Here is a 27,617-nt window from a genome sequence, read left to right on the forward strand (position 1 = left end):
TTCATTGATATTTTCAATATCATCAATAGTAAAGCCTTCAAAATCGGAATCGCTACTTGCTGACGCCATTTCTTTCACAACCAAGATAAACACTTCTCTTCGAACGTTGAAAAAAACCATGTGGTCTAAAAAATTTCACAGTATTTATACTTGAATAAAGGCGGGAAAGGCTTCATCTCGCATTATCTCAAAGCTACGAGAATTCAATAACGTGATTTGTTTATTTTTTTAGTGATTTCGTAGAGCTTTTGGATACGGCCGGTGTGAACAAATAAAGGGGAATTAATTTTGGCCGGTTACGGCCGGTTTGAACACTAAAGGGTTAAAGAAAAGAATTTGTTTCACCAGATAACAGTTTCAAGCTTTCCATAAGCATTTTGCTTTATTCCACTCTGCTGTGAGGAATTCCAACCACGTTTCATGGTTTGCTACCTCAACAGCCCCTTTATAGGATCCAGTGGCTAAAGACATCATCATGAGGAACCACGTCCGGTTTTGGTCTCTACTGTTTTCAAAATTGTAATTTCGGTTTTAAATGATATAATGAATGTATTCATGTTTATAGAATGATGATAGATATTTAATACATTAAAGTTTACTGAGATACTTGTAGAACACTAAGTTAAGGTGTTTTACTAAAGAATAGAGATGAGTGCTTTGAATTTTTTGGTCTCTGTCTGAGAAAATTTATGGGAACTGGTTCTAATTATTTTGAAATCATAGGTGGTGTTTTAAAATTCAACTTAGATTACATTTCATTTTTTAGTTTTTTTACTAGTTAATTAATTTTATAAGGAAATCATAGGAGACCTTGTGACTGATAATCTACCAGTTGTTTTAGTGACAATCTTTCTGTGAATAGTGAATACTAAATTCATTTTTGCTTGTAGGAATGCTGAAATGATTTCTAACCTGAAATTAATGTTAAATCAAAGCTTGTTTACACATTACTATATTAAACAATGCTTTTCATGTAGTGTAACATGCAAACTTTTTGACTGTCTTCCTATTGCCAGGTTTAGACATTGAATTTTCTTGCTAATTTTATTACATCTGGTTGTATTGACAACATTTTCAGTTCATAAAGTCTAACATTTTCCAATGAAGTATGACCAGTTTTATTTTTATTCCCTTCACAAGTTAAGCACTGTCCTTCTTCCTTTAACTATGACTTATGCAAGCCCTCCCAGACTGGGCTTGCTGTGGCTGATATCCAGTCTGAACATCTGCTGGTCATTGTTTACCATAGAAAAGAAAAATGAATAGGGAGAGAACTGATTACCTGGTCTGAATACTTACAACAGAATGAACTTAGATAAAGGTATTCAAGAAAGATTAAGAGGTAGTGTTAAACAAGGCAGGCTGTTAGGACTACTATGTATGATATCTGTTGAATTCAGTCTCTCTGATGCTGACATCAACTACCTGATATAAATCTATTGTTTCATCCATAGGAACTGCTATCATACTGTCTAGTAATATATTGGAGAATGTTCTGGCATTTAAGAATATTGAAATACAAGCTTTATTTATCTCATGCAAAAAAACAAAACAAAAAAAAAAAGAGTTCTTTATAGCAGCACTTCTATAACACAATTTAACATACATCACTATCTCCTGTCACCTCTCTTAGAAATAAAATTGTCAATTTTCCTAAAATTATGTCAGATATTTTTGATTTGCCCTTCAGAATCTAGAAATACTCTAGTATACATGAGGGTTAATTAGATTGTCACAGATATAGTGATGTAAGCAAAAGGATTCCAATTCTGAATGGAAATTAGGATCTGATAATACTGATATAAAAAAAAGAGATTTTGAATTTCTGTAAATCTGTGGAATCTAGTTTTGAGGATTTTAAATAAATTTTTGATGTCTCCTCCCTTCTCTCCATCCACCTCCTACATTTTTCACGCATCCTTCATTGACACATACATACATCCTCTTCAGATGCATTTACACATCCTTCATAGACACAATTAGCATGTTATGTGTATAGTGACCTATATGAATCTCTTTAGTCGTTACATTTGTAAAGTGTGACTTTGAGATTATTAAAAATGACTGCTAATGTTGCAAACTTATTTATTCTGTTTATACATGCTGTTTAGTTAGATTGAAAGCAGAATTCATAAAACCACTTTAGATTTTGTTCAGAAGTCCAGTTGATTATTATCCAGAGCATCAGAACATTGCTTAAGTGAGTATGTTCTGTACAACTAATTAGAATAGAGAAACAGGATGTAGATGGCATATATAGGTCTTTCTTTAAATGGTTCATAGTTTCTAATATTTCATAGCTGTTTATGTTAAGTAATTAACAAGCTTAAAGTTGAAGTGAATAGTTTCACTGCATTTAAATTTATGTGTTCAAATGTTTACTGCCTCTCCTGTTAATGTTCCTTTCATTTTTTTTATTCAAAGACATTTTGACTGTAACCATCCATCAATTTTTTTTTTTGGACAAGGTGTATCTAAGACTATATTATCCAAAGTGTTCTCCTTTTTTATCTTATGAAATTAATGTAGGGTGTGAAGGATATTAGGTTTCTGTCTTTAGCAGTCCAAGTGACCAGCAAGCTCAGTGCTTCTTAAACTTTTTTAACTACTGCCCTACTTCCTTTTACTAACACTCAATACCTTCTAGTTATGATTCAAAAAAATTGTTGTTGACCAGTTGATAGCCATTAACCATTTAGCATTCAGATTACTCTATCAAAAATAATATTTGTTCACTTTGTTTTGGATTAATCATGCATTATTTCATAGTTTTGATGATGTGATTTCTTATTTTTAGAATGATATTGTTGGGTAGGTGTGAGAGGCCAGATCAGGCCAGTTTGAACATAAAACAGGCGGAATATTTTTGCCTGATGTAGCTGGTTTAAAAGCTAAAGAGTTAAAAGGCTACTTGCATATAAACCATTTCATCGATGTATGACATATCAAAACAACATTTTGACCATTAATAGTACCAATTGTTTAACACATTCAAAATATTTTTAGAAATTAGAGCGATTAAAAGATACACCTATTACTCCCCAGTACTCATATAAAATCTCCCTCTCTCAAAGGATGGTATCGTTTATTCTCAAAAGTAATGTTTCCCCATTGGCTTAGGTTATTAAATTTTATGTTGTGTTTTGTGCTGAAATTCTCTCTTTTTGTTTTTTTTCCTATTTGCACCTTTAATAGCTATATAGCTTGACTTGTACTTACCAAAATGTCTTTGATATGCTAGTTTGATGCTTGTATCAATGTCATAAATTGTATGTATAATAAAACTTCAATTGATTTATTTTTACTGTCTTAGAGCAACTAGATACTTCCATCAGGTTAAGCTACAAACAATACTTTGTCTATCAGTATTTTTCCCCTTCTAAGCATGTCATATGAAAACTACCAGAAATTCTTATAAGAATCAGAATTAGATATGAGTATCACTTTATCTAATATTTTCATGTATCCCTCTCAATGTTTACTTGTGAAATAGGTTTTTCAAATACAAAGATAACTTTGTTAAATAAACATTAATTTATTTAAAAGTCTGACTGAATCTCTTATTATTAATAAGGTAATAGTCTTAATGAATTTTTTACTCTAGTAAGAAAAATAATGATAAATTTACCAACAACAAATTACTCTGTAGGGAAATTTTTATAACAGAGATACTAATATTGCTTCAAAACAGGAGTTGCTTTAACTTATGTTGGTAGTGAATAACTTCTTTTTAACTTACTTGTTGCTACAGAATATGAAATATTCAAATCTAGATGAAGTTGTTCCTACTAGAAACAACAATATCTAAATTTTCAATACATATGAAGCTCATACCAATTGCAGCAAACTTTAAAAAAAAATGAAGTGTATGTGTGTCTATGTGTGTAACAAAAATTGTATAGAAAAAAAATTACAAAAAATACAAAAATTGTATAGAAATCAGCAAACAGTACATTTGCTAGTGTGTGCTGAGGCCTGCCATGCTGGAGGTTATTTAGCATAAATACATAAAGCATCAAGGTTCAAAATAAACACATGCACATTTATGTTGTTTTAAGCATGTTCCTGCAGAGTAGGATTTTATCTCGGAAAAATTTCTCCCTATAGATTTTGTGTGTAGCACTGAAGAGGCAGAATCACTCTGAAACATCATGTCTGATATTCTGCTAAAGTCACGTGGTACTCATTTTCTCATACAAATTCAAAATAAATTGACTTTTCTCTGAGATGAAATCTTGCAGTGAATGCTTTTAATGTTCTAGTGTTCTTTGGAAGTGTTCTTTCATGTTCTTTATTTTGATCTGTATTGCTTTATGTGCCATGCACTGTTGTACTTTGAATTACACTGCACTTAGTTTGTATAGTTTTGATAAAATTTTGTTTCTCCTCACCTCTCACTTTACATATACAGAAATATGACTTTTGTTGCTTCTGCCATTTCAGATTTTTATTTCCATTTTAATTTATTTTTATTGCTCTTCTTCATTAGTGAGGTAGATCACACTGTAAACTAACACCCAAGTTAGAAATATGTTTTTCTATTTTGTAAATATTTTTTAGATTGAATAATAAGAGTTTCAAATATCAAGAAAGTCAATTTCTCTAGAAATGATACTTAATATGTTAAGTCAACTGACTTCAGAATAGTTTCATATAAATATCTTAAATGTTTGAACAATTAAAAGAAATGAAGGAAAAAAAAATCATAGCAAGTATAATTACTGGAATAACTTTATAACACCCAATACATATATCATAATACGAGAGAAACAATAGAAAAAACTCTAGTATTTTTGATAAATGGGAAACACCTAATATGTACATACACAATAACCATATTTATCTCCATTCAATAAATAATTGTTTCAGTTTTGTGATTTATATTTAATTTAAATTATGAGTTATAGAAATATTTTCTACATTTTGCATGATTTTGATTTACCTGGTATTTCTACAAATCAGTCTGTGTAAACTGAAGGACCCATGTACATGCACATGCAAACTGAAGTGCAGCAGTTCCTGTGCATGATTTTTTTTTTGCTTGTTTTGCCATATTGGTTCAGGCTAAGTAAAAGTCTTAGTTTTGTTTTACTTTGAAATTACTATTTGTAAATCAGTGATGTCTTTTATATATTTTGATGTGATTGAATCTATTGATAATTAATGGTGTCCATGTACCAGTATAAATCCATTTTAATATTGTGTTAATTTTAGTCTATTGAGTAAATTACTTTTGTAGTTAAAAGAGAGCTATATAAAAAAAAAAAGCCTAATGAATAACAAGTAAGAAACACAAGTGATACTTTTAATTTGATAATATCATCATTTAACATCTATTTTCCATGTTAGAATGGGTTGGATAGTTCAACAAGAGCTGACAAACCAGGGAACAGCACAAAACTCTAATGTTTGCTTTGACATGGTTTCTGTGGCTGGATGCCCTTCCTTTACAAAGTGCACTGGGTACTTCTTTTAATGGTACTGACACTAGTAAGATTACCAAGCAGCTCGCAAGACCTACCTTCAACTGAACGAATTGTATTTAGGAAGTTGACTTTATACCAACTAATGAGAGGCTAAAGTATGATAGAGGGAGCAGGGACAAGTGTTTTGTTGGAGGGAGATATATAATTATCCCAGTTGGAAAAGAAAGATGATGATAATGAAGATGTGTGAAGGTGCTTCCAAGGACATGATTACTTTTTGTTTAGAAAATACAGATTCCTCATTTGAATTCAGAAAGATACTAAGACATCTGATGATGATCAGAGATTGAACTAATCAAAATGTAATGTAGTTTTAAATATTGTAAATATTCATACCTGTAAAGAATCTATATATGGAGTTAATGGTTGGGAAAATTATAATCTTAATAACTTGTATCAGATATTTACACATTTAATTAACATTGGTAAGATTTTGTCTTTTGTAGGAATAGCTTGCATATTTTATGTCAGATTAAATAGACTCTATCTACTAATTCATAGTTTTTTTTTTCTTTCCTTTTCTTTTCTTGATGTTGCTAATGAATGAATGAAGTATGGCTGTTGAAATAATCAGAATTTTGTGTGTGTGTGTGTGTGTGTGTGTGTGTGTGTGTGTGTGTGTGTGTGAATCCATTCATCCATCCAAAATGTACGCTCATTGTAAGCGCAGTCTGTACTGCACGACTCCTACAAATGTATTAAAACACCCTTGATTGAAGACAGGTGATTTGGCTATTTACCACAAATATAGGTACTATTTATATAACGTTTGACAGTTATCAAAATATTGTGTTGACCTTTTTGAATGAGTGTCTTACTACTTACTATTCATTTATCCTTTTATTTTTTAAAATTTTATTGTCAGTAGAAACTTTTTTTTCTACTTTTTAGATTGTGGGGTATTGTAATTTATATTTGTAGTATGAGAACTGCTCAATTATTTTAACTTCAGAAGCCTAATAGATGCCAATTTTTGAGATGTAAAATTTCAGCAGTCACATCAGGGAAGAACCATTTTAAGTATTTAAGAAGAAATGTTTCATTCATTTCTTAAGATGTTGAAGTTTTTGATGCAGTTTTGTTGACATGTCATGAAATAAATGAAACGTTGAATGTTTTTAAATGGCCCCTCCATGGTGTAATTGACTAATTTTTGGCACAACTTATTTCAGACCAAGTCTCTTGTCAAATATCTAGAACTCTGGCATGTATAATTTCAAAAATACTGGTTAAAGTATGTGATGCAAGCTTATAAATAGCACATCAACCTTAAAATATCAGTCAGGATATTGAATTTTCAGAAGCTCTTATTCTGAAGAGAAGCTTTCAACTTGTTCAAAAGAACAATAGATGCTGAACTTGATTTGCTTGAAAAAACTTCTTAAATGTTTTTCATGCAACCATGAGATATCTCAAACCAAAAACTAAGGGCCCATAGTTTAATTGTTACTTGTAAACTGTACATGGTTTACTTGAGTGTATTTCTCAAAGAGTAAAGTGAAATGAACATAACTGATGAGTAAGCAAGAGGAAAGAAACTAGTGTGGGGCTGTACTGAACATCTCTTCATCTATAAAGCACTCCTTAAGAAAGTGAAAGAATATTGTCAAAGTCTACTGACTGTGTGTGTAGTCTATATAAAGAAAAAAAGCATTTGATTCTACCTCTTACTGTGGATCCTAGTGTCGCTATGCCTTCTGTTAGAGTTGATACCTTTAAAAGACAACAACATGGTCCGCACAGTTATTAATAAGAACTGAAGATACTACTATAGTCACAAACAAAATTGGGATTATCAACAAGGTGACAGCTCATCTGTAATAGTTTTCATCTTGACAGTGAATCTCTTGTCAACTTTGTTGCAGAAATGCAAAAGTTGCATGTTCAGATTAGTAGAGGAAAGAAGAATTGTCATCAACAATTTTTTTGTTGATAGTCATCAACAGGATGTATTTCAAGTAATATTTTTGACAGCAAGAGAAATTTGGTATTTATCACAACATTCTCATAAGATTTTATTAGGATAAGTGTTTATATTTCATAGTTAATTGTGGAAAAATTGTTGACCATACAAGGAATACAGATATCAATGGAATTTTATCAATCCTATTGTCAATTATGAATGCTATTAGTATCTTCAAATTGAGAAGAATGTTGCATGTATTAGTGCTGTGAGTAAAACAAGAATGACAATAAAATACCTCAACAGACTCAGAAAGATATGAGAATCAGAGCTATTCACATTCAGTAAGACCATATCCCACGCTCATACAGTGCCAGTGCTAACATTTGGGATACTTGACTGAATTCTAGAGAAGATTTACATCAAGGACATGAAGAATATAAGAAGGAAAATATTAACCATATCTGGTAGCTTCCATATTGACAGTGTCACTGACAGGATCTATGATGACTGAAGAATAAAGACAGTTTAGATGACTTTTGAGTACTGCATGTATCACTTAGACAACACTTACTGAACAGTAAAGGTAGAAATTGGTACAACATATCTACTGAACAGTGAAAATAATAACAACTAGAGAGTGGGTGTGAAACTCCTAAGTGTAGCACTATTCCTGTGAACAAAAGGTAGCGGGATTAACTTAAGCAGAAATTTGGAAGAGAAACATTTATCATATTAGCAGAAAGTTTTGCCTTGGTACATAGATAGAAGATACCAACATCATTGACAGGAAGAGTCGCAAAAGTGTATCCTTGGTGAGATGTAATCAAGATATCACATCCCACCGTGAAAGATAAGCCTTAGTTTTTACAGAACAATAAATAACTATTAAATATCTCTCAGTAAGAGAGATGAAGATAACTCTCAATATAAACCTCACTTTGATAGAAAATGTCAACTGCACCATAAAGGCATAGAAGAAAGTACCATCCACATCATCATCAGCTGTTCCAAAATATCCATAAAATACTACCTTCTTGTGATACTTGACATTGTTGTCAAAATCCATTTACAATGCTATCATCAGGAAGGATTATCCTGACAAGCATAGCAAAGGCACACTAGATTCAGAACCTGAATATTTCCACACTGTTAAAAATAAGGAATACTGGTGGAACATTTCAATAAAAATTGCGATCAAATGCAAATGCAATAGACCTGATATTGTTTTATGGAACAAGGAATAAAAGTCATGCATTGCGCTGAGCTGTGTGATAACTGATTTGTCTAAAAACTTGGAAATGCTTGGATTTTCAAAGAAAGAGCAAAGTAAACTGATCAAATCCACTTCACAAGTGGTACAATGTAATTTCTAAAACATTCAAGGAACGATTCTCCTTTTGGGTTTCCTGGGATGAACACATACAATCATGTGAACATATGACATACAAACATAAATAGTAATCATACAAGCAAACTTTTTTGCAAAAAAGCCCTCACACCATTACATGTCTGTAAGTATAACCAGATATGCACATACATAAACAAATTCACCCAATAATTCACAAACCTCTTGAACTATCTTGATACAAGGTTTAAAAAAATACTTTGTTAGTAGCTTGTTTTAATTCTGAAAAATACTTCAACTCAAAGAGAGGCTGTCACATGTGTATGTGCTCATTCATTTATGTCAGCTTTTTCATAATAATGCCGATTAGTTGAAATATGTTATTGAAGCAGTGTTGGATTCCTTTCTTGCCACCAACCCTTATTTTTCAAGTAAAGGGTGGGATGGGTCTTCATTCCACTTGTCTTTGAAAATGCTGACCTTTGGGGGGTAATTTGTTGTCAACAAACATCCACTGTCCACGTCTCAGCACTTGTGTGAAATGCAGAATGTAAACACTCTCTCTTTCTCATATGCACAAACACATGTGTGTGAATTGTATTACCCAGCTATTAACTTGATACTGGCTCACAGATATTTGTAAATGAGTTTCCTACATGTATGTTTTGTTACAATTTACATGGAAAGGTATCATTGAAAAATTAATGCTTCAGTCACAAAACAATGATGAGTTCTAACAATATTCTCATTGTTAATCTTAACTGTCATTGGTTTTTCCAACTGAAGAAATTGTGTTTCCTCCACTTAGCACATTATCTCTTCCAAAGTAAACATTGTTAAAAATAGTTTGTTGAATGTGTGTGTGTATGTGTCGGGGGCTGACAAAAGAAAGAGAAAAAGCAAAAATACAATATTGCCTTGTTTGTGAAACTACTTGAAATTTTGGAGTGTTGGTATGAATGCGTATGTCTGTAAATGAAAATTTTGTTTGTTTGGATAATGAGTGCATATGTATTGAGTAAGTACAGGATTCTTGGTATCTCTTGATTTTTAACAAGACTTGGCTATGTGACACTTTGGGCAAGTGACTTTTACTACAGCCTTGGGCTTACCAAAGCCTTGTGAGTGTCTTTGGTACACAGAAAGTCAAAAAGAACCCATCGTATATATGCATGGATGTGTTTTACTGTCTCCTTGCCTTGACTTTCTGTGATAGTTGTAAATGAGTGCCACTATCATGCAAGCGGTGTTCTTCATTTCCAGCCTTCCTTAAAAACATGTCTGGTCATGGGGAAATATTACCTTACTTGGAAACAGGTGAGAGTTAGTGATAGGAAGACATCTGGTCATGGAAAATCCACCTCAACAGATTCTGTTTGATCTATGTGGAGATGGAAAAGTGGACATTTAAAATAGTAATGATGATGACATCTGATTTGTTAGTAGATGTAGGGAAGAAGCTAGGCAAATTGAGAGTCAGCCACTATTTCTCTAGATAATTGACAGACCATAGTTAGAAATCACTAACTGCTGTTTTCTGAAGTGTGTGGTGTACAGTAACTTTCCAGTGTTTTATTTCTAAATATTTTGTTTATGAGGCCAAAAGTTTTATTTGATTTCCTCTACTTGGTGTCTTCTCCATCAGTAATTTATGGTAGTTTTTCATTCAATATGTCTAATTAGTTTACATTAACTTTCTCTATCACTGCAATCATCTTTATTTTGTATTTTTCTCAAGAGTTGTGGAAATAACTGTAAAAAAAAATTTTTTAAAGTGTGTGCAAATACATGATGGAATCAGATAATTGGTGAAAAGATTGATTAACAATTTTTGAATTTTAATCTTGCAAAAATATATTTTGTCTTCTATCCATCTAGAATCTTATGTAATAGCAAGCATACAAAGATTGTTTACTTTCAAATATATTACCATTTCTCTGTCTTTTTTAAGGCAATTATAGTTCTTTACTTATGCTCCATAGTTAACATCACCATTATGTTGTCTGTTATATTGTCGTTCACAACTTTCATTATGTTTGTATATTCCACATTTTTAAATACTTGAATATATACTTTTTAAAATACAGATGGTTGTGTGGTTAAGAGGCTCACTTGGCAACCATGTAGCTTTTGACTCAGTCCTACAGCCCATCATCTTAGGCAATTGTCTTTGACTAGTCCTGTGAGTGAATTTGGTAGATGGAAACTGTGTAGAAGCCGCTTATGTGTGTGTTTGTATTTCCCTCTCTTCCCACTTGACCAGTGTTGGTTTGTGTACATCCCTGTAATTTAGCAGTTTGACAAGAGAGGCTAATAGAATAAGTACCAGACTTTGAGAATAAAACATGTGCCACATAAAAGCATCTGTGCCAGTACCACATAAAAGCATCCATGCGAGTGTCATGTTAAAAACATCCCTGCCCATACCATATTAAAAGCACCCAGTAAAGTGGCTGGCATTAGAAGGGGCATCCAGCTATAGAAACCATGCCAAAACAGACAGATGGAACTTGGGAAGCTCTCCCGTTGGCCAGCTCCTGTCAAACTGCCCAACCCATGCCAGCATAGAAAATGGACATTAATCGAAGATGTTGAGGACTCTTTCATAAATATTTGTGGTATCACAAGTTGATTGCTGCAGCACAGGTTTTCATGAAACAAACTTAGGTAGTTTAACAAATGATGAGCCTGAGAGTTTTTGTGAGTATGGATAAACTCTAGAATCTGAGGAAACTAGTGATGATCTGCATCAGCAATTGCTAATCAACTGGATAACTAGATAGATTTCAATAAGTTCATTTGCTATGATAACTATGAAACTAGTGTTTGAGGCCCTTCATCTGACAGTGATGAAAGAGGAAGCGTTGTTGCTTGTGTTAGTGCTTCAAACCCAAACAACAACAACACTTTTTTCTATGTTTCTCATTCTCATCAGAAGATCTTAGTTGAAGACACACAATTAGCACTTGAAGTGCCTGAAAGCCTTTTGAAACATTAAGTGTATAACACTTATATTTGTCCATATCCTGAATTCAAAATATTTTAGTTTAAATTATCGTTATCAATAATAAAAAGAATATTGAAAATATTTGCCCCACTTGCTGTTTAATAACTGCTCCATTTGTAAATGAAAGATATAACTGATCGATGTTTATTGGCACTAGTACTGTGTTTCTGATAAAAAGACACTGAGCCCTCAATCAATCTAACTATATAATAGTTACTATTGTGTACATAGCTCATTACTTTAGCAATAGTGATGGTGGTTGTTGGGAATCTACTTGGTAAATGCATTTTGTGCAGGCTAGTAATAATAATTTTAAATTGCTGTCTTTTGTAGGAGAGAGTGGTGAATGTTTTTCGAGAACTCATAATTAAACATTTGAATAAGCCCCAGAACACTCTGAAACTTCCTGGTAACAGTTGTGAATAAAACAAAACAAAAAAAAGTTGGTTAGGCCAGATGGCTAGCATGTCTTTCTTAGAACATCATATTTGAAGGGGGGGGGGGACAAAACAAAACAAAAAAAACTAGTTTTAACATCCTTTCATACTAAAGTTAGCTGCAGTCAAATGTTAAGAGAAAATTAACAGAATTTATTTACCAAGAATATAGCATACAAGAACCAACAATAGGATAGTTGAGCCACTTCAACAACTACATTGAAGCTCTTTGCTGAGTCCTCATGTAGTGAGTAATTGCTTTATAACACAATGTAAATTTTCAAAAGTAACTTGTACCTCTTTGCTCCTGAAGCTACATATGTAATAGGGAACAAAGTCATTTCAAAGATTTGCACCTGAATTCTCAAAAGAAGGAAAAATATTTTTTAATGTATGTTTTCATCATCATCATCATTGTTTTATTGTCCACTTTTCTATGCATGCATAAGTTAAGTGGAGTTTATTGAGAGAGATTTTCTATGACTAGATACCCTCCTGTTGCCAGCCCTCACCTGTATCCATGTAAAATAATATTTCTCCATGGCTAGACATGTTTTTGAAGAATATTGGAAATGAATGACATTTCTTGCTTCTATACACTCTTCTGTCTCTCTGTCTTGTTTTCTGTGTCTTTCCTTGTCTCACTGTCTCTTATTCTTCCCTGTCTCAATGTCTTTTGCCCCTCTTATTCTTCTTTCTCACACTCTATTTCCCCCTTTTTTACTCTTTCACTATTTCTTCCCTTCTCTTTTTTTTTTCACTGTTACCTCTTGTGTTTGTGTCTCTTTCTGGAATTACAACCAATTTTGTTTCTTCATTTTTAACTTCATTTAAGGAATTTGAGAAACCATATAAAAAGTAACATGTCATGATCACAAAATATTTGCTAGCAGGTGTCTTTGCCTTTGGAAATAACTAATCCTGATAATAATTCTGATTGTGTTATTTTCTTTTTTCTTTTTTACTTTTGTTTTCATGTTAGTCAAGCCATCAATATATATATGGCACAAAGTAATAAGTACTGGAAAATGCTTGTTTATATTTTTTATGTCATCCTCTCTACATTGAAATTTTGTCTTTCCCATTGTTGTATACTTTAGATGTGTTCTAGAGTGTACCAAGTTTATGGCTCCTGGATTCCTCTAGCTTTATTCCCTTAGACTGATAATACCCTTGGGGAATTAATGAATATTACAAATTCCATTACTTTATCTGCTGACATAAATAGAACAGATCACTCATTGATGGATACTTCTGATCAAATAACTGACTCTATTTACAACAGTCATAAATGGTGTGTTTAGATTTTGAATTTAAGTCATGGCATTCTCATTTAAATAGTGTGAAGTGAGTCATGAGAGCTGTGGCTGCTCCAGTAATCAGGTTTGGCCACTATGTAACTGTTCCCTCATTAGTTTATGAACTGTTTGCTGATAAGGAAGATAATAATGTTACTAATCATGGTAGTGATGGTAATGATACTGTTATTAATGTTTTAAGTTTTAAATGGCATATTTTTGTATTTCTAGTTTAATAGTGCTGAATTTATTTTTGTTATAGTATGTGTAGTTACTTTTCAAATGTGTGTGTGTGTAAAAGCTTATTTCTTGTAGATTGTTACTTTGAAATAGATCACCATCTTCAGTGATGATATTTTAAATTAACACCTTTTTAACGAAATTTGTTTGTATTTAATTTTCAGATCAGATAAAATTGAAGTTGTCATTGAGTCCTTTGCAATTACAAAAACTTCAAAATGAAAGACCAGGTAAGCAGATTGCATTCTTCTTATATTAAACTGAAGTACACACAACCATGCATGCCTGTGTGCGCACCCACCCACCCACACACACACACACACAAACACATACACACACAGAGAGGAAAGTTATTAATATAGCATAGGGTATATGAATCTATTTTGTGCAACATGTTCTTACATAGAAATGATTAAACATATGCTTTATGGTATATTGTGTAATTTTTATCACTTCCTAATTGCCAAATTAACACCAACAGGATGATTTATTCTAGATACTTATTAGGTGATAGGGACTGATAACAGGAGATTTTTGGTTGTTATAAAAATAGTCTGAGGAAGAGTGTGTGTGTATGTGTGCACATGTACACATGCACATACCCTGTTTTTGCCTGAGGATTCTGTAAAGAGAGAAAGCTATATAGAGATATGTTCTTGACTGAGCCAGAGCTGATGGAACTTTATTAAAGTTGAAGCAGAACAAAGTTAGAAGTATATTTATATAGAGAGCAACTTAAATCCTATTTCTGTTTGAAATGAAAACCCTTTACATCCCACTTAGTGTTATAGACAAGCTACCAAAACTGGATGTTTGCCTCTACTCTGCAAGAGTCTTACTCCACTCCCAAGAAACTCCCATGGCAAAGGATGGTATGGGGGGGGGGGGTTAACCATATTAATAAGCACTAACAACTGTTCACTCTTGCTTACTCTTCCCAGAGTTGATACACAGGTTGCAGCAGTTGGAGCTAGCGTTTTAATACAATTAGATATTGTAATTAATAAATAATTAAATCTTGATATTGATGTGCTTGCATGACATTCTGATTTTTTTTTTTATTAAGGGCATTTAACCTTATATACCTATGGTGATAGCATAACCCCTGCTAGAAATTTGATGAATGAAACAATTTAGTGAGAGCCTCTAGCTCAGTGGTTCTCAACCAGGGTCCATATGACCCTTGGGGGTCCATATAAGATTTAGTTGCTAAAATTTGTGCAATAAACTAGTTATACTTCTTCAATATACAAAATTTTTTAACAATTTTTTGTTATACAATTCCTAATAATATTTAATTCTAGAAGTAAAATAGGATTTTTTATCCATCAAATGATGGATAAAAAATAAGGGTCCAACCAAGCAAAACAGGAATCAGAGAGGGGTCCATAGGTAAAGATATGTTTGAGAACTGCTGGTCACTCAGTCTGTTAGATTTTCTTCATTTTGCAGCATACTGATTTAAAGATGGGGGTAAGTGGTGGAAGTACATTGAATAAGTAGTCTGCAGTACACTATGTCTAGGAAAAAAAAAAAGACTGATTAGTCATGGTTAGAATGTTTTTGATTGTAGGTCTGCTCAATCAGGGTAGACCTGTGCACTAAACAAAAACAACAAAGACACTCATGGTAAATGAAGCCAAACTATTATGATGCTTTTGTCATTTATAAAGGTAGCACAGCTCTTTAATTAGGATTCGTGTTGTTAGTCAGCTGTTTGATTACTTCCCAACTCCAGGTAGTTTCTGTTTAGCTATATAATTAGCAAGTATATAGTAACTAGTAAAAGCAGAAGGCTCTGGATGTTCTATTTTAACCATTTCTCTATGTATGCCATGCTAACTCATCCAACAATAACCAAATACATATCCTGTGTCCAGAGTGTGTATGTAACATGTTATTTATTATACAACAGTCATAAAATCCAAAATTAATAAATTTCGATTAATGGGAGTGATGAAAATATTTTATCAAACAATTGTAAATACAGAAACCAGAAGTTATTTAGTTTTCAATTTCTAATGTTTGCTCTGACAATATGACTCTGGTTCAATTAAAAGTCTAATTATAAATAAATGCAGTGAAAACCAGTTATGCACAATTCTCTGAAAATATATCTAATTCTGTCCGTGTATTCTGGCCATAGAAATTTGGAGAAGATAATGCAAGCCTATATCAGATGAAAAGTCATTCATAAGTGCGGGTCAAGTTATTCAGTAACTGTTGACTTCACAATAACAATAGCCTGTTGAGAAGAGCTGAGAATGAGTCAGCGAGCAACAGGCACACTATATCAGTCAACAGTCAGTGGAGATGGAACATTTTCATCATATCTGTTAACTGCACAGTTAAAAAAAAAAAGGGAAGATAAAATGAAAAAAAAAAGTAACAAAATTCACCGGATTGATTTATGTTAATTTGTTCATTACAGGAATTAAAACAGTTAGGTAGGTTTTGATGTTTAGAGGAAACAATTCAGAAATAAAAAAAAAAAAATAAAAAAATGCTCAAATGCAGGTAAGCTCTATGATAACATTTCAGATACCAATAAATTAATCATTGACTGAAGGAAATATTAGAATATACTTTTGGCCAACTAATTTTACAGAAATAAACTAACTGAAGTGAGAAATGAAGATAGCAAAGAAGATTATAAGAAGAAAATATTACATAACATTATAGTTACTCTTGGGCTGCTAATAACTGACTGGTGTATGCTGCTATGGCCATGAGTCAGTAAGGGTGGGTGTTCAGTTAACTGAATGATTGCTTCTTAATGTTATATGGGATGATAGCCAGCCATGTAGAAAGTAATTATTTATTCATTTATTTGTTTATTTCTTGATTACTGGCTTATGATTAAGAATTTTGCTTCTAAGTTTTGGGTTCAGTACCACTATGCATCACTTTGTGGAAGTGTTTGTTTTTTGTTATTGTTTTTTTTTTTAAACCAAAGTTTCAGTTGAATCATTCTTTGTGAGTGAAAGTGAGTTGATAGAAACTGTGCAGAAACCCATCAAATGAACAGTTTCTTGTTATTCAAAAGAACAACTTGTTACACATTGTATTATATTGAGTATGGTTGGGGATTATATTAAAGGGGCATGTTTCTGTGAAATGCTCAGTCCTTGGCATTATAATACTATGAATAAGTACATCTTTTGAAAGATCATGTCACACACAAGTAATTTTTTATAGTATTAATAATGATTAATCAAAGATGTTTAGTTTCATAAATCAAATTGAAAATCTTTATCAATCAGTCAATCAGTTAATGAATTAAATAAGCTGAATAATGATGATTCATCAGATTTTAAGAACTGCGTGTTCAAGAGAAGGTAAAACAGATGCCTGTTGACATTTGAGACTAACTGTAAATGAAAAGAAGAATTAATCTCAAGAATCAAGAATTCTCTGGAATTCTTGATCTCATTAAGAAAAGCTTTTGTTTTTCTTGTTCAGGAAACAGACAGCTGCAGACTCCTGTATCCTACACACATGCACACACATGTGTGTGTGTGTGCCTGTGCTTTGCCTTGTCACAGCACAATGTATCATCTTGATTCCATGATTCTGCTTGAGGATTATGTTAAAGATATGTGCCTTTGAAATACTCAGATATATAGGGGTTGGCTGAAAAGTTTATAGGCTGTCCAAGATACTCTCTTGGAATCTGATCAAATGTTTATTTTTCAACACAGTCCCCCTTGCAGTCCACACACTTCTTCTATCTGTGTTGCAGTACTTGGATCCAATTGGTGAAGAAGCTTTCATCTTGTTGGTAAAAAAAAGTCATCAACAGCAGATATGATACCCTCATCATTGCAATACTGGTTCTCAGCCAAATGTTTTTCATGTTGGTGAACAGATGATAGTCAGATGGGGACAAATCAGGTGAATGATGCACAGCAGTCATTGAATCCAAGAACTTGTGTGCTGGAGCAAGACTCTTTCATCAATTTTCCTGGTTGTTTGGTCTTGGTGGTCTTTTGTAACTGCCTCAGCAAATTGGCATAGTTCTTTCCATTGATAGTTTGACTCTTTTCAAGATGGTTGATAAACACAATGTCTTTTGCATTCCATAAAGCAGAGGCCATCACCTTCCATGCAAATGAAATGACCTTGGCCGTTTTGGAGCAGGTGAGGAGGGGGTGAACCCAACACTAATCCTGGATAAGGAAACATTCAAGCAAACCAGTTGGATATGCCTCAAACAGTGTTAGATTTTCCCATAATGTGACTAACTTGGTGCACTTTTGATCAGGTGTCAGAAGACATGGCACCCACTGAGGAGATACCTTCATCATGCCAAGTTGATTGTGCAAACTATTCTCAACTCTCTCATGGAATATGCTAGTAGCATTGGCTATTTGATTTATAATCAACCACCTATCATCCATCACCATATGGTGAACACTATCAATGTTTTTCTTGATCGTGGAAGTTGCAGGATACCCAGACATCTTCAAGACTCTCTCTTCTCCTCCAAAATTCAGTTACCCACACTTTTTCATTGTTGATAAACCTTTTTTCTGCAGATACTTGATAATACCAGGATTCAAAAATTTGTCTATTTTCAAGAGAAATTGCTATTAGTTACATTTGAAGTCTTCTTTGAATAGTCAGATGTAGGGTTTACCTGGAAAGAAACAATGCAGTTATTAAGAAGAGCTGATATTAATGCCTACAAGATTTCACAGCTCTAGCATCACTTCTCCATAGTCAGCCTTTGAACTTTTCACCCTACCCTTGTATATTATAATATAGTTAATATATCTCTTAATTGAACAATTATAACACATGTTCATTAAATGAACATATAAGCCTGTAAAGAGATGGCATCCTTAGGCATACACAAAGTATATATTTTATCACCTGCAGTCTAGATATGATATTTAGTTTCACCGTCATCAATGTCATCATTGTTTAATGTCTGTTTTCCATGTTGGCATGAGGTAGCCCCAAGCTCCAATGTCTGTTTTGGCATGGTTTCTATGGCTTGATGTCCTTCTTAATTCCAACAACTTTACAGAGTGTACTGGATACTTTTTTACATGGTACCAGCACTAGTGATGTCATCAAGTAACTCACAAGTCAAGACACTTCAATTGATCAGGAAGTACAATCAAGGAGTTGACTTTATGCAGGTGATGAGGGGGTTAAAGTATGAGAGTGGGATAGCTTATTTAATGAATTTAATCTTTGGTTTATTATGGTATTTACAATAATTTAAATTGATGAGGAAGGTTGCCAGACTAACTACAGTATAATATTTATATTTTGTTCTTTCTAAATTTCATATTCAAATCCTACTGAACCTTTTATTCTTTTGTTGTTCATAAAATAGAACTAGTGTTCCTAAAGTAATATATTCTTAGAGAACAAATTGACTTTCTATCAAGTCAAATAGAATAAAAAAAATGAAAATATTTAGCTATTAAGAAGCTTGCTCATCACTGGATGGAAATTGAACCTAATTAGTATCAATCAATTTAAAGAAAGTGAAATAAAAAAAAATTAAAACAAACACTGTCATGTTCATTTTTGCTTTATTTTGTATTGTATATTGTTGTCAAAGTGACCCGGCTGTAGATGTATGATGAAAGACAGATTCTGATACTTAGTAATATATAATTGTGTGTGTGTGTGTGTGTGTACACAAAATGAAACAAAAGTGAATATAATAGTATATGTGTGTGCTTTAAATGTCTATCATGACTGTATCAAAATACAATCTCTAATGAAATATGTTGTAAATTAATAATTCATCTGATACTTATTTAGTTCAATAACTGATTTATTAATAAAGGTTTTCAATTTGATTTCTGAAACTAAACATCACTATTAATATTTTGCACAATTACATGCTTGTGACAGGTTGTCTTTCAATACTAGCTTCTTTCCTTTATTTTGATTTGTTACTTTATTTCATTATATTTGTAGAGCTGAGTTTTATGACTGGTTGTAAGGAACACCATCTTGATGTTAGTAACTTAGATGTGGACTGTTCTGATAAAGAAGTGGAGGAAAAAAACAAAGACAACATTGTACATGCCAACAACACTGATAGTACTGGCCTTATTGAGCAGCACGAACACAGTGGCACTAAGGCAGACAAGGAAGAAGAAGTGGAGGAGGAGGAGGAGGAGGGGGAGGAGAACATCACTGACAGTGCCAATCAAGATCAAAAGATGTCTCTGAAAGAAATTAGGAACCAAATGCCTGTGACAGTCTTTAGAAGTAAGTCATTTGCTGGCATGGCAAATGCGCGTCCAAGATCTGCTCCAGGTACTCCTGTACTTGGGGAAACTTTGCGTAGGAGCCCGCGGGTTTATACGCAAACCCCACAGAGGTCTAAAAGGCTGGGGCTTGGAAGTTATAAGCCACCTAAAATTCCTAAATTACCTCAACCCAGCCGTGCAGTCTTGATGTTTGAAAGTGTCAAAAAAGGAATCAAGTAAGTACACATTTTGCTGTTTATATTATTCCTAATAAAAATGCCATGAGAATCTTCTGGAAGACATTCCGAGCAGGCTCCTTCTTTAAAGAAAAGTTTACAGATAAGATGTTAATTGCTAGTAAACTCTTACCTTATTTTTTTGACAGATGTTGAAATAATAACTCTTTGGCTTATGTTATAGTTATCGATTTCATGTCTTTTTTTTTTTGTCTTCAATGCGTTTTGAAATTTGGAGCTTGACCATGGATTCTTGTGCATACTTCATGGACTGGCCCTCTCTTTTTGTCAATATTATCATGACAATAGTGGTTGATGTATCTGTTCCTTCCATGTCCATAGCTGTACTGGTAGTAACTATATAACTAATTAATGAAGTAGCACATTGATCTTTCAAATCTACCCTCAATTCTAAATTTTCAAATCATCTTTTTTTGTAACCATTGCAGAGCTTTGAGTCATATTTAAACAGATAGGACAGCACTGGCTAATCAAAATTGTCTAACAGAGATCATAGAAAGACTTTTGGTCTGACTGAAGTATGACATTCATGTGGATGTTCAGATGGCCTTTTAATCATTGAATTTAACATCATATGCTGTAGGTGTATTCAATAACAGCAACTATAACAAATTTAAGCCATGTATTTGTCTCGTTGCACATTAATTCATTCAGAATATGGAAAATGTTCTTAGGAAATAGCTTTTCTAATAGTAAAGCAAACATAATAAAAGATGCTGTCCTTAACCCTGTAGCGTTTAGATTACCCTGTCAAATGTTATGCTTATGTATTCTCATTGTTTTGAATTTGTCGTGCATTATCTCATAAATTCAAGATTTCAATGATGTAATTGTTTGTATTTAGAATGACATTGTAGGGTAGGTGTAAGAAGATGCATTAGCTTGTTTTGAACATAAAACAGGTAGAATATTTGGGCCAGATATGGTCAGTTTAAATTCGGAAGAATTAAGAGATGTTTGGCTTTTATTAAATTTCTGTTTGTACTCAACTGTTCTCTTTGATATATTTACTTTCAGAGAATTCATAATGGCTACTCAGGATGACATCATTCAGCTTAAAAGCCGTGATACTAACACATCTACTGCTCAGGTATTTTAACTAATATTTTTTTCTTGAGCTATTGTCAAATTCTTACAATTGATTTAGTTGGTATTCTTTGAACCTGATTATTACTGTATGAAATTGTCAGGTGGTGATATGGCAGCAGTGGTAGAGCACTTTGCAGTAGTTTTGTGTTTCTATACCCTGAGTTCAAATGTCAAAGGTGTTGACTTCTATCCTTCAAATATCAATAAAATAGGTACCACAAATATTCTGAGACTTCATTTCTTAATCTGTTTTACCTTTTCCCCATAAAACTTGGTTTTGTGTTAAGATCATTATTTTACCAGTATAGATCATATCTTACTGTAGAAAAACATATTCCACTGTTTTATTGCTGAGGTGTTATTTACCCCACAAAATTAGATCTTTGTTACAACGTTTGATTATGATTAGTGTCCTTTATTGTACCTAATTTGTTAAAAATTAGGAAGGTTTAATACATAGTTTGACTAAATACAGAGATAGAGTAAAGTTACAAACTAACAGTATCTAGAATAATGGAAAACACAAGGTAAACTGCACTTTTGAAAATTACCATACAGTAATGAAATTACTGTCAATGCTCTACTTTGCTTATAATCACTTCTGCCATTTTGAAACTTTTCTTATATTTTTTTGTGTGTTTTAGCAGCAGTAGGGAAACCACTTACACATTATACTGTGTCTCTGTTTCTCATTTTCTGTATCCTTTATCTGTTGGATAAATACGCTTGAAAAGCAATTCATAGACAAAAGAAAATTTGAAGTAACAGTATCTCAAATCCCCTGGGTTACTGTTGTTTTGGAAGTTTATTTCTAGTAACAAAATAAAATTTTAAAATCTTGAATACTTTCTGTCACTACAATTGTGACCAGGATATTCAATCTGTGAACTTAATTTGACAAATCATTCATTCATTCGTTCATTTTACATCCATTGGTTAGAGTGGAACTTATTTAAGGCAGGATTTCACAGCTGGATGCTTTTCCATCAGCAACCCTTACCTATTTTTCAAGTAAGGGATTTCTTCACTTGTTAACCACATGGTTGAATATTCAAATCTTATGTGTATTTTAGATATGAATCCATATCTTCTATGACATTAACCCTTTTAAAATATAAAATATATTTATTTATTGTTTAAACACAAGCTGTTCAAAATAGCCATCCATATGTCATACTAAATGTATACACTCTATCAATAGGCCAGTATTGTGATAACTGAGATATCATATTTTATGGATGTGCTGTTGGGTAACAAAAATTTATCAGAGCAGTAACCAACAAGAATGCCAGATGCATGCACTAAATGAATATTCACATGTTTTCATCCTCTTGTTGCTCATATTAAACATCTCCCAGGATAGCTACTGGTTACATAGAATGATTGTTACATGAGTATGAGTGAGTATGTGTGTGTGTGTGTGTGTGTATATATATATATATATATATATATATATATATGTTACTAAATATTGCTACTGATATTACATTAAGCTAGCACCTGGAATAGAAATAGTTTTATATCCTTAAATATGTTAAAATTCTAAAATGTTCTAAAATTAGAAATAATTAAAAAAAACTGGTCAACATCACTACAAATATCTTTGATATTAACTATAAAAATATGTCCAATTACATTTGCTTTCATCCTGCAATTTATCTATAAAAAAATACTTCCCATTTTCTCAGCTTATTTCCAATGCTCTGCAAAGATATTTTACTTGTTATTTTGTGCTTATTAGCCACACTTCTTTTCCCTGGAGTTTGTTTTAAGAAGTATGTTACTGGAAATTCCAATTGTGTAATTTAATTGTTGGTTATGATTAAAAATAATTCTGAAGTTTGCTTAAATAGTAACTGAAAACATTTGTAAGTTACACATATTCCATATCTAAGTCATTTCTCTATGCATTTACTTTCTTTAAATTTGTTTGTACTTTTTAATTCATGTCTCATTAAAATTTGCCTTCATTATCTGAAAGTCATTCATTTTTACATTGTACTAATAGCTTTGTATGATATCTTATATATCTAGTTCAGAAATTTACATAGATCACTGGGCAGAGTTTAATTTTTTTTAGAACATTGCTAAATGTTAAATGTCAGATTTTAATGATGAGAAATGATCGGTCTGTTTCCTAAAATTAACACATGCACACACATATATATTGTAATTAGCAGTCTTAATATGTAATTACAGAAACCATTACTACAGTTATATTGGTTTTGAAACTATTTAAATGTTGCTTATTAAAAGAACATTTGCCTGTATGATTACTTCTCACAGACTGCTCTCACCTTTTACTTATGACAGAGTTTTGCTCTGGAAGCCTCTTAACAATGCTAAATTTGTATCTAAGAGATTATGCTTTGTCTACAAAATCAAGGGATATTTTAACGTTATATACTTAACATCATATTATGGTCCATGTACAGTATACAATGAAATCTAGCTCTAATATCTTGGTTTACATATCTTTTTGATCATCTACATTCATAAAAAAAAATATATATAAAAGTTATTATCTAAATTAAAATAACAATATCCCTTTTTCTTTTCTCTCTCTTTAGACATTATGCTTTATTATTTAATTCTATTACTGTTATTTAAAATTGACTCTTTCCATACTTGTTGGCCTTCCCTGTATCTCCTCAGCTCTATCATGTACTTCTTTCCCTAAACTGTATCATTGGCTGACAAACTTAATCTGTATCCTGGTTCAATATCACCACTTGGTCCTAGGGTGCCTTTTGCAGCTTCCACTCTGTTGCAAGTATTTGGACCAAGTCTCTGGTTTGAGGATACATTCTTCCCACCATCCCGCCAGTTTGAAAGACTCTATAAAGGGTTGTAGGCTTTGTCTTTCTTTATGACTAAATAATAATAATAATAATGAAGATGATAATAAAATGATAATAAAATAAACAAACCAAATATGAATTTTTTTTCATTTCGAAGACGTTCCTTCCTTGCTAAATATTTTGCCAAACACTAAACTACAATTTTCCAAGCTCCTGCCTTTCTGATCTGAAAGGCATTTGGATAATCTCTCAGAAAGGAAACTACTGGAAAATAATAATACAATCATACTGCCAAACATAAACCAAGATTGTTTAAATACTTTTAGAATATAAACATTACCACTATAAAATATGTCCCTTGTTGAATTCTTGATTGAACTCTTACTTCTCAGTCTAATAATAACAAAAGTGACAACTTGTGTAGACTCGAGGTGAGATGAATTTTTGACTGGATTTTAGAAAAATCATGAAGTTAAACCTTTCCATTTCCATCTTCTTATAAATCTGAAGCTTTCATTGCTAAATAATACCATCTATATTAGCTATACAGTATAGAAATACCTTACCAGTGGCAGATAAATAAATATTGGAATTTATACCAAAATGAGCAATTTTTAAAAATATATTATTCAGACATTTTAATATTGATTTACAAAAAAAAAAGGGTGCCCTGTGATAGTTGTTGTTGAAACATTATGATTATTAAAAAACACCATGATAATTTATTTACATGCATAAATAAATATTAATGTCATGACTGCTAACAGTATACTAATTCAACACTAGTTAGCTAACAGTGCTAATATTTAGTTGAATTGTTATATATATCAATGATTGATGAAAACTTAGACATATAATGTTTCACAATGTTTTGTTTTTGCTTACTTTATAGGGAAAGTTACACGAGGCTGATAAGGTAGTGTACTAAGGTCTATCAGGCTACACTAGATTGATAAATATCTCTAGTGTATTTTCCTAAATCTGTTTATTTTTTTTTCTCTCATTATTATTTCATACTCATCCTCATCTACATCATATTAATATTGATAAGTTGGGTTATTTTTGTGTGTGTGTCTTAATTTGCCTGTAAATATTGTATTTTCTGCTAGTATTTGCAACATTGACATGTCTGTCACTGAATGTAGCAAGAGTTTAATTGATTTCTCTTGCATGGCTTTTATACAACTCTACATCTAAAGTGAATGTTCTGCTCTTATCAACCTTTCTTTTTCATTAGTAATATTTTTTTCATTTCTATCTTTACCCCTCTTAATAAATTTTATTCTTATTTCAGTTATATTAATTTATTTGCTAACTTACAATTTAAAAAGAAAATTATTATTCAAATTTGAATATATAATTTCTTATTAATTTTTTATTTTTTTGCTAACGTTTTGTTTTCTTCAAACAGTTCATTAATATTCAAAATAGAAGCAAATTCTATATGTTGTTTATCCTTATGTAGTGGGCGCTATTGTGATATATCTATCTGTTGTTGTGCTTCTATCTTTTTATGATTTGAATTTCTCTGGATTAGATTATCAGAAGTAAATAAACTAATGAATAAAACATCTTCCTTTCTAATTAAATAGTATGTATTATGGGGTTTGGCTATATACAAGGGACTTCACTTATTAAACAACAATGTGCACATGGGTTCATGTTTGATTCACTGACTACAGCTTTACATTGAGGCTCAACAGGCTTACATGTCTGTTACAGTGTATAGCTGTGTGTGTGTAAAACTTTGTACCTCATTTAATAAACAATAGGATGTTAAGTATGATGTGGGTATTGAGATATGATAGTGAGAATATGCAAAGACTGACTGAAAAAACAGGCAAGCATGTTCTGTTGGATATGTAATGTTGATAAGCATGAACTCCAGAACACAAGTGCTCTGAGAGAAAATTTGAGCATTAAAAGCAAATACCTTTGATGCTCAAATTTGCTGTAGTCTATAAGAGGTATTTGCTTTTAATGCACAGGTCCAGTGGATTTCAAAGGGAGGAACGAATTTATTGCTACATTGTTTATAAATTGTCATGTGAGAGTCTGCATGACAGTATAGTATTTGCATGTAATCTTTAGTTTGGCTCTTAATGTCTGCTTTTAGTATCCTGCATAGTGTGCATGTTTAGAACTTTTATGATACTTGTATGTGTTTTATAACATCATGCTTACATTAACAACAACAAAAGAAACAAAGCAAAAATACATTATTTTCATGCAGTCTTAACCCTGTGATATATACGCGTTCATCTGTATACAGTATATGTTGGTGTATAGGATGGACTTTGATTTAAAAAAAAAAATCAGTTTAAAACTAGCATCTGTCTTAAAGACCAAGTATTAAATTTAAAGCTCACCAGCCTTTGGTTTAGCATGTTACAAATCACACAGTGCATAACACTAATATATCAACTATGATCCTACCTTTTACTGAAACATATAAGTATATTATTAACCTGTCTAAAATATTTTATAATGATTGCATAGTACACTTAACTGACATACATTCATCACTTTTTGCAGAATAAAAATGAATTGCATAAACCTTAATAACCAAAAATATTTTGCTTAATGCAATTAACAATATTGTTCCACTAGTCATTAGTATGGTTTTTTAAAGGATTATTGGAATGGTAACTGCTCAGCAGCGAGTGCTGGACTCCAACATTTGAATGTTATCCTAATCACTAAATAAAAACATTTATAGCTTTGACAACTTCATATAACTTTAGTTGAAGGTTTTGAGTAAGTGTTTAAAAATCGTTAAAATATGTGCCTCATTTTTGTATAAAAGTCCTGTATGTTAATACTTTTGTTACCATAATTCAAAGTTTTTTTTTTTTTTTCAATTAATTTTGAAAATAATGAAGAATTTTGTAAAACAACTTTGTCATTATTAATCTGGTGTTTAAGGTGGCAAACTGGTAGAATTGTTAGCATGCTGAACAAAATACTTAGTGGCATTTCATCCACCTGTACATTCTCAGTTCAAATTCCATCAAGGTTGACTTTGCCTTTCATCCTTTCAAGGTTGATAAAATAAGTACCAATTGAGCCTTCCCACCAGATTTTAGGCCTTGTGTCTATAGTAGAAAAGATTATTAATTTGGTGTTTGGAACATAAATTAACATGAAAATTTGATGGAAGGTTTTAATTTATAGATCATTTTAGAAACAAGTTCTCTATATTGGTAGAGTCAGGGGCAATTTCAGGCAGGTTCGTATCAAAAGGGTTGAACCTTAACCAAAATTTATCGCCTGTTGTGAAATATTATCAAGAAGTCTTATATTGTGACTATAGTGCAAAAACTTACATTTTATTCTGAGGATTGTCTTTTATGCTACACCACCCTTTCATCAACATGCCTATTAATTAGTCAGCTCTACACACAAATGTATACACATTCTTATATGCATTTGTCTACACATAAATTCATTCATGCATCTATTTTTTAACACACAAACACACACACACACACACACACACACACACACACACACACACACACACACACACA

At 32.1% G+C, this 27,617-nt stretch overlaps 1 protein-coding gene across 8 annotated transcripts in view; it reads left to right on the forward strand.

Annotated features, from left to right (window-relative positions):
- Nucleotides 1-27,617, forward strand: part of LOC106876994 (rho family-interacting cell polarization regulator 2) — a 195,091-nt gene that overhangs the window by 116,836 nt on the left and 50,638 nt on the right. For 7 of the 8 annotated variants that reach the window (XM_052971867.1, XM_052971869.1, XM_052971868.1 and 4 more), the window contains 4 exons: nucleotides 13,884-13,949; nucleotides 19,663-20,176; nucleotides 21,215-21,287; nucleotides 24,980-25,003. In XM_052971867.1, the coding sequence (XP_052827827.1) occupies nucleotides 19,674-20,176; nucleotides 21,215-21,287; nucleotides 24,980-25,003 (600 nt within the window). In that variant the 5' untranslated portion in view covers nucleotides 13,884-13,949; nucleotides 19,663-19,673. The remainder of the gene's footprint in view (nucleotides 1-13,883; nucleotides 13,950-19,662; nucleotides 20,177-21,214; nucleotides 21,288-24,979; nucleotides 25,004-27,617) is intronic. The other variant, XM_052971865.1, reaches the window with a different exon arrangement.

Source organism: Octopus bimaculoides, chromosome 11 (genome assembly GCF_001194135.2).
Source record: "Octopus bimaculoides isolate UCB-OBI-ISO-001 chromosome 11, ASM119413v2, whole genome shotgun sequence".
NCBI lineage: Eukaryota > Metazoa > Mollusca > Cephalopoda > Octopoda > Octopodidae > Octopus > Octopus bimaculoides.